This window comes from Cajanus cajan, chromosome 4, assembly GCF_000230855.2.
Source record: "Cajanus cajan strain Asha chromosome 4, NIPB_CcT2T_4, whole genome shotgun sequence".
In the NCBI taxonomy this organism is placed as follows: Eukaryota; Viridiplantae; Streptophyta; class Magnoliopsida; order Fabales; family Fabaceae; genus Cajanus; species Cajanus cajan.
In genome coordinates, this window is record NC_138520.1 from 48,804,722 (window position 1) to 48,813,301 (window position 8,580).

Sequence of the window (8,580 nt, forward strand, 5' to 3'; positions counted from 1 at the left end):
ATACTCCAGGACAAAAAAAAAAAAAAAAAAAAAAAAGTCACATGTTCGAGTTCACCTATTTCTTCCATTTTCTAACGCTGGTTGGTGCGGTTCCGTTGTGAATTGGCCCATTCTTTCTGGGATTGTTTTTCACTCATTAGTGGAGTTCACCTAAATTCAACCTAATAGTTACACAATTTTGTCTCTTTTTAAGATATTGATTCTGCTAATAATGTACAACTTTTGTCTCCATGCCCAATATCTGCGCTGAGAAACAGATTTCTTTTGGTATGAATATGCTTTTGCACGTCACTTATTATACACACTTTGCATGAAAAGGATTTTTTAAGTCATTTAATTAACTTGATTTTATAGCATTGTTCAATCAATACTGAATTAATTAATTGTTTATTTAAAGTAATCTATAACATATAATAAAAGATTATCACATTACTCTTTAATTATTAAATAATATTAAAAATTAATCATTTTTATAAAGATATGACTCACATTCAAGATTTTTAAATTTAAAGATTAAATATAATATTAATTAATTTATCAAATATTAATAATTTTTAAATATTTTATTAAATATAAAAATATAGAGCATCTCAATTCTATTAATAATAATAATAATAATAATTCACTATAAATATAACTATATTTCGATGTTGATTGAGAAAACTATCATAACATCACTAACCCTCCATATGCTTTGCCTATGTTTATTTATTTATTTATTTATTTATTTATTTATTTATTTATTATTATTATTATTATTATTATTATTATTATTATTATTATTATTTTATCTGAAGCCCCTATTATTTCAGACATCCCCTAAAATTCGGAGACAATGTCTCTCCAATGTGCTTACGCAAATACTCCAAATCTCCTACCGTTGATAACTCCCATGCCTTCATAGTTGCAGTGAGATTCTCATAATATACAAAAGTAAGATCCGTCCTTGAATTTTTCTTTTTGGAAATTTTTAATTGAAATTTTAAAAATTTGCGATTAGATACTTAATATTTTACATTTTTTTATAATTAAGTTTCTGTCGTTAATTTGTGATTGTTTCAATCCATCACAAAAGTAACAATTTGCGAAGGTTTTATTAACTCTATAAATCTAAATAAAAAAAATTAAAACATCAACATTTAATTACAATTTTTTCTTCTTTTTTTAATGATAAAAAAGATTACAAAGATGGTCACAATGAGAATTGAACCTAGGTCGTCGTACTTTTAACAAAGATTACAATTTCTTTTAGTTTAAAGATTTAATTAAAAAAAATTAAAAAATTTAAAGAATCTACTAATATTCTATCTCTGTTCCTATTTATAAGATCCAACTTTAAATAATTATTTTTCATTTTATATAAAATTCAAATCATAATATTTGATGTATTAATTATTTTTAGACTAAAATATTCTAGAAGAGTAAACAATATTAATTATGAGAGAAAAATAATATCAACCATACACTCTAATTAGTTAAAAAAGAAGTAGTATTAATTAAAAGAAAAAATAGTACGGGAGTAATTTTGAAAAGAAAATATATAAAAATATAACAAATTTATTATTAATAACTAGACTAACTACTTTTTCTAATCTTGGTAAATTAAGTATTTGAGTCTTATATATAAGAACATAAACAGTATTAAACTTGTACAAAATGTTAATTAGAGTCCATGATTCACTCTCACATCTGCTTGATCAAGTCAATTGCTTATTGTTAGTAAGTTGGCTAATTCTCAACTTACTTTTAAGTGTAAAATGTCATTTAGAATCTTAAAAGTGCATCTTGCTAATACTTTAGATCGAGAAAATATAAAAATTCAAAAAGAATTCTTGAAAGTATAAAATATTACTATACTCAAATTAGTTCAAAATTCAAAAGAGTATATGATTTAAATAATAATATTAACATATATTTAAGGATAAAGTGATAATAAATAGTGACTTTTAGATATTTAAATAAAACAACCAAAATTCTTAAAGACTTATTTATAGTTTTAGTACATTCAATAATTAAAATGTTAGAAACGTGCACTTTTAGATACTGAGATAATGTTTTATCCTACTTTTAAACATTATGATCAACCAACAACCTAAATTTTTTTTACAAAAAGATGAATAAAAATAATGTTACATTAATCAGACAATATTACATCTGATGACTTCTAACCTAAAATGATACCAATTATAGAAAATTTATGTTAAAAAAAATGATAATTTTAAAATAAAAATTAAACTCGATATTAATATGAGAAATCTCGTACATAATAGTATAAATAAAAATAAGCTCATTAGTAAATGATGATATAGAAAGTTTGTCATGAATTCATAAAAAGTTCAGTTAGATATTAAGTGATATCTACATTTATACAAATAAAAGATAAGAATGCATAGCATATTGGGGCAGATGGTGACATCCATTTAAATGAAGCGAAAAGGCATATCGTTCTTCTTTTTCTCTTGCCTTATCCTTTTCATTCCTTTCTAGATGTGTCACGAGAAACATCTGACTTTATTGTTTCCCATTAATTCAATGTGTGAAAGCAATAATTAAATACACTTTTAGGAGATCAAGAAACAAATCAAAATTTCCAATTAAAAAAAAAATGCCTGCAATACACATTGACATCACATCAGAGGTTGGTTCAAATTTGGCCAATAGTTTATAGTTGTATAAAATTCAACTTATTCAAACTAAACGCGTTGAAAAATATGGCACCACCCCAATAACAATTAAATGTCATAATCAAATACCAAAGCACCTCTTCAATATCTTCTACAACACCTGTTCAAATATAGTAGTACCTTTGTTTTCTCTTAAACCATTCACCAAAACCACAGCCATGCAGTTCAATCGTCTCTGCATTGTTTTACCACCAAATTCAGGTGAAATAGTGGTGCCACTTGAAAAGGGTGACCAACTTGAATCCTTTCAAACACCAAAGAAACATGTTGAGGCCAAAAAACCACCACACAGGGCTTGTGGGGGACAAGTTCTTGCTTTGCTTCGTGATTCTTTGGCCAAGTTATATGACTCAGGGTGGTGGAGAATTTGCCAGAAGGGAGAACACAAAGGGAAGAACAACTCTGGTGTGTTGTTTCATGACATGGATGGTGTGCAATTTTCTGTCAAAATTGGCAGGGAGAACCCCAGAATTTTCAGCTACGCAGAGCTTTTCATAGGGTCAAACGGTTTCAGTGAAGACCAAGTTCTAGGGAGTGGAGGGTTTGGCAAAGTGTACAAAGCCGTTTTACCAAGTGATGGAACTTTGGTTGCTGTGAAGTGCTGTTTGGCAGAGAAAGGAAAGCAATTTGAGAAGAGTTTTGCAGCAGAGTTAACAGCTGTAGCTGATCTTCGCCACAAGAACCTTGTGAGGCTGAGGGGTTGGTGTGTGCATGAGGATCAGTTGCATCTTGTTTATGACTACATGCCAAACCGAAGCCTTGACCGTGTACTATTTCGCAGGCATGATAATTTCAAGGGTGGTCCTCTTGAATGGGGACAAAGAGGGAAAATTGTGAAAGGTTTGGCTGCTGCATTGTACTATCTGCATGAACAACTAGAGACTCAAATCATTCATAGGGATGTTAAGACCAGCAATGTGATGCTTGATTCCCATTACAATGCTAGGTTGGGTGACTTTGGCATGGCAAGGTGGCTAGAACATGAGCTTGAGTATGAGTATGAGTATAACAATAGGAAAAAACCAACAACAAAAACTAGAAGTGGCCATTTCAGGCTAGGAGAGACATCAAGAATTGGTGGCACAATTGGGTATCTTCCACCTGAAAGCTTGCAGAAACCAAGCAATGCTACCTCCAAATCTGATGTATTCAGCTTTGGAATTGTTGTGCTAGAGGTGGTGTCTGGGAGGAGAGCAATTGATCTCACATACCCTGATGAACAAATCATTTTGCTTGATTGGATCAGAAGGCTTTCTGATGAAGGGAAGCTTCTGGAAGCAGTTGATTCTAGGTTACCAGATGGATCATACAAGTTCTCAGAAATGCAGCATTTCATTCACATAGGCCTCCTATGCACACTCCATGAGCCACAATTTAGGCCAAGTATGAAATGGGTTGTGGAAGCACTTTCCGATGTTTCTTTCAATTTACCATCACTCCCTTCTTTTCTCTCCCACCCTTTATACATCTCTTTGTCTTCAGCATCTGATACTAGTCACAGTCCTGGCAGCTCAAGTGGCACTAGCTCTACCACAGATAATGCTAGCCTAATCACCAACTACACTTCATCAAACTATGTCACAGCCAATGGTGAAACTGTGTATGTCACTGCTGAGCACAAAAACAGTGAAATCATCTCTTCTAAGAGCATGAATCACCACAAGCAACCATTTCCTGTGGTTGAAACTCCGAGGGAAGTATCATACAAGGAGATTGTTTCTGCTACAGATAACTTCTCAGATTCAAGAAGGGTGGCTGAGCTAGACTTTGGAACAGCTTACCATGGCATACTTGATGACAAATGCCATGTTTTGGTGAAACGCCTTGGGATGAAGACGTGTCCTGCATTGCGTGATAGATTCTCCAATGAACTCCGGAATCTAGGACGGCTGCGCCATAGGAATCTTGTTCAGCTTCGTGGATGGTGCACTGAGCAAGGAGAGATGCTTGTTATTTATGATTACTCCGCAAGAAGAATTCTCAGTCAACAGCTTCTGCATCATAACAGTGGAAGTAGAACTGGGAGTTTTGTACTTAAATGGCACCACAGGTACAACATAGTGAAATCATTAGCCTCTGCAGTTCTCTATCTGCATGAGGAATGGGATGAACAAGTGATCCACAGAAACATTACATCTTCAGCTGTCACTCTTGAACCAGATATGAATCCAAGACTCAGCTCTTTTGCTCTAGCCGAATTCTTATCAAGGAATGAGCATGGTCATCATGTGGTCACTGACACCAGAAAATCAGTCCGCGGGATTTTTGGCTACATGTCACCAGAATATGTGGAATCTGGTGAAGCAACCACTGAGGCTGATGTCTATAGTTTTGGTGTGGTTGTGCTTGAAGTTGTTAGTGGACAGATGGCGGTGGATTTCAGACAGCCAGAGGTGCTTTTGGTGAAGAAGGTTCATGAATTTGAGATGAGGAAAAGGCCATTGAAGGAATTAGCTGACATAAGACTCAATGGAGAGTACAATGATCAAGAATTGATGAGATTGATAAGGTTAGGAATTGCATGTACTAGTTGTAACCCGCAGTTAAGACCAAGCATGAGACAAATTGTAAGCATCCTTGATGGCAATGACAAATTACTTGTCCAAAATAACAAGGAGAGCAGGGAAGAATGGAGACAGATAAATGATTCTTCTTTGTCAATGATTAGGAGAATCCAAGCTCTAGGAATACACTAAGAAGTTTAGAAGGTATTGAAGTGGCCTAATGAGAACTGAAATTTTTGTAAAATAGAGAAAGCTTTATCTGCATTTTATGTTCATGTTTGATCTATTTTGTCCACTTAATATCTATACTAGGTTGTGTATATACGAGAATCTTGATGTATGAGTGTATCTTTCTTCTGAAACATGACAAAAATTATGTATTTCTATTCTTTCTTCAATTTATCTAGTTTTCAGTTCCTCAAGCAAAGTGTATAAGAGAAACTTAATGTATGAGTGTATCTTACTGCTGAAGCATGACAAAAATTATGTATTTCTATTCCTACTTCAAATTTTCTAGTTTTCATTCCACCAACAAAGTATAAATTTCTCCAACACAATCTTAAGAAAATGAGAATACTCAAGCTCACACTCATTCAACACAATCCAACTTCAGTTACTCCTCTCTTCAGTATATCTTCTTTTCATGCATCTATTCATCAGCATCAATTCCAACCCAATTAATAAAACCAAAGAGGAACTCTCTGAATGTGACTTGACCATTCTTGTCCCAGTCCATTTCTTCTGCAAGACAAAATCATAAAGTGAAGTAAAAAAAGGTAACAAATAAAAATGAGGATGGGGAAATGAAAGATGAAACAACAGATCATGCTATGGAAGAATCACTAAAGTGAAGTAAATAATACGAAATCGGTGTTTAGAGATGCGCGCCGGGGATCTTTCCCTTGGATTAGTCTCATTCAGTGTCTTGACCATGTCCTTTTGGTTAATTTTCCCATCACCATTTTGATCAAAAAACACGAAGACCTCAACTATGGTATTGAAAATTTCTCCAACCTGTGCTAACCCTGCTTTCGATGACTGAGAAAAATTTAATCAGTATATATTGATTGCACGATTTAGGAAGATATATCAGTTTCAAAATCAATAAAGTACAAAATCAAGTTTCTGAAGAGTACGTTATCAGAGGATGAAGGTTCTGCTAGGAGATGAATGAGGCATAGAAGAACTATAAACTCATTGAACTGTATACCCTTGCTTCCATCGAGATCACAGTACTGAAAAAGATTATCAATCTCTTGCTCTGTGAAATGAAGTTCCAGATGTTCTAAGAAATTTTTTAGTTCATTGGGTTCTATAGATCCGTTAGAATCTTCATCTGTGAAAAATACAACATTGAAGAGTGTCACTTTTCTATAATAAATTTAAGAGTCATGCATGGGTTATTTTTGAAACTTACCATATTGTTCAAACATTCCTCTTAATGTTTTCAGCCTCTCCTTGAACATAGGGAACAGCATAACTATACTATCAATCGATTTCAATCTACTTTCTCCAAGCTTATTTCTTCTTATTTCAGCTATTTTCTTTCCAAGCTTCTCATCCAAGCACGTTTTCTTGCTTGACTTACCAATACAACACATTGTTGCTCCCATTTTATTGGACAAAAACTTAAGAAGAAAGCAAATGGTAAGATTAAAATTCCTTGGAATGAGGGGACAAGGATACATAAAAAAGGATTTAATCATGTGTTAATTTTCTACCAGCCACGGAAAATAAATTGTTTTACTCTTAAAAAAATAAGGAAATTTCAGTAATGATCAAGGGCCAAAATGAATGATTTCAATTTGAAAACTTGTATAACAATAAGTTCTTTAATATATTGATTAATAATTTAATATCAAAACAACAAGAATAACAAAGCTTAAACCCATAAGATGAGGTGAGCTACATGGATCACACAACATTTGGCTTGACCAGAACAAATCAACATAAGAGAATTATTATTATTTGTTTAAAAACCAACATCAATATGAATATACAAGTTTCAAGAGAGATTCTCAGTTCTTGAATCTTTCGAACCAATTTGGTGATTTTTGTTATGGTAAAGTAAAAATTCCATTTTTTTCTCCATTGCCCAACAAGATATGAAGTAGATTAAACAAGAGAAACGAAAATACATGACAAGCAAAAGAAACTTACTTTCAGAATTCCAAGTTCGTGGCTTATAACAACTTAAGAAGCAAATAAATTTGGGACAACCAAAGGATCAGAAGGAAGTAATAAGTTCTATACATGCAAAATTTTAAAGACAAGAGAAGCGTTTTGAAAATTATAGGGAAAGAAAAAGATGAAAGTGGAAAAGGGAGTTTAGTGGATTCCAAAGGGAAGATGCCATGTTTGCTTTCAGTTTTAGTCCCTTTCTCTTCAAGTATCCAAATTCCAAAGGAGTAATTAACGAATATGTTCCATTGACTTTAAAAACTTCAGATAATGCTTATTCACTATTAGTTAATTCTCGATTCTCTTTGTGCCAGAGATAGCACATTTTACGATTTTGCTGACTAGTGAATAGTATTATTGACACAATGTCCAACATTGTACAATTCTATGTTGACATAATGGAATGTTCTTTGTTGAGAAGCTTCAATCAAAATAAAGGGTAAAATATGGAGTCAATCTGTTCAACATTCCAACTTACAAAATCTGGATCAGTAGCTTCTGAAAAGTGAAAACCATGGCCCCACTGGACAAATCACATATTTTCAAGCCATTGTGCTAGTCTCAGTGCAACGTCCAAAAAAAATGAAAGTATTTTACAAAGGGAATGTTCAGCCCCAATAGAAGCATCCTCAGCCCAAGTCAACAAGGCTTTATGCCTTATCCATGTTGAAGATCTCACATACCTTTGAACCTAACATTCATTAATTAACGCATAATTTAGCCATGCATGTACTAGTAAGCACCCTTTCGGTCATGCAATAGGTCGAAAGGGGCGCCCAAACTAATGAAACGCACCAATTGGCACCCCTTCGGTCGGACAATGGGCCGAGAGGGGGGCCCGAACCAAGGAACCACCAACTGCCCCCTCAGGGCAGGAAATAGACCGAAAGGAATGCCTTAGCCGAATGAAACACAATACCCCTTCGGCCCCACGCTTGGACGAACACCCCTTCGGCCCCAAGCTTGGCCGAACACTCCCTCGGTCTCGTGAGTAGCCAAAAACCCAGAGAAGGGGTATGAAACTATTCAAAACACCCCTTCGGCCCCAAGCTTTGCCGAACACCCCTTTGGCCCTAAGCTTGGCCGAACACCCCTTCGGCCCTAAGCTTGGCCGAATACCCCTTCGGCCCCAAGCTTGGCCGAACACCCCTTCGGCCCCAATTCTGGCCGAGAACCTGAAGAAAGAGCCTATGATAAACACGTGGCAAACC

At 34.3% G+C, this 8,580-nt stretch overlaps 2 protein-coding genes across 2 annotated transcripts; one reads left to right on the forward strand and one right to left on the reverse strand.

Annotated features, from left to right (window-relative positions):
• Nucleotides 1-2,567: 2,567 nt before the first annotated feature.
• On the reverse strand, nucleotides 2,568-7,521 carry LOC109806417 (Calcium-binding EF-hand family protein). Its single transcript, XM_020368810.3, has 5 exons — nucleotides 7,349-7,521; nucleotides 6,606-6,816; nucleotides 6,325-6,524; nucleotides 6,052-6,226; nucleotides 2,568-5,929 (listed from the first exon to the last, which is right to left on the reverse strand). The coding sequence occupies exons 2-5, from the start codon at nucleotides 6,799-6,801 to the stop codon at nucleotides 5,838-5,840; spliced, it is 663 nt and encodes a 220-aa protein (XP_020224399.1). The 5' UTR covers nucleotides 6,802-6,816; nucleotides 7,349-7,521; the 3' UTR covers nucleotides 2,568-5,837.
• On the forward strand, nucleotides 2,843-5,574 carry AP4.3A (protein kinase family protein). The gene has a single exon (XM_020368809.3). It carries the CDS (start codon nucleotides 2,843-2,845, stop codon nucleotides 5,378-5,380), a length of 2,538 nt encoding a protein of 845 aa, XP_020224398.1. The 3' UTR covers nucleotides 5,381-5,574.
• Nucleotides 7,522-8,580: the final 1,059 nt, after the last annotated feature.

Coding starts and splice junctions, on each gene's coding strand:
- AP4.3A (XM_020368809.3), top strand. CDS start 2,843: ATGCAGTTCAATCGTCTCTGCATTGTTTTACCACCAAATTCAGGTGAA.
- LOC109806417 (XM_020368810.3), bottom strand. CDS start 6,801: ATGGGAGCAACAATGTGTTGTATTGGTAAGTCAAGCAAGAAAACGTGC. Junction 6,227..6,324: donor AACCTTCATCCTCTGATAAC/GTACTCTTCAGA, acceptor AATTTTTCTCAG/TCATCGAAAGCAGGGTTAGC. Junction 5,930..6,051: donor CATCTCTAAACACCGATTTC/GTATTATTTACT, acceptor TTTGTCTTGCAG/AAGAAATGGACTGGGACAAG.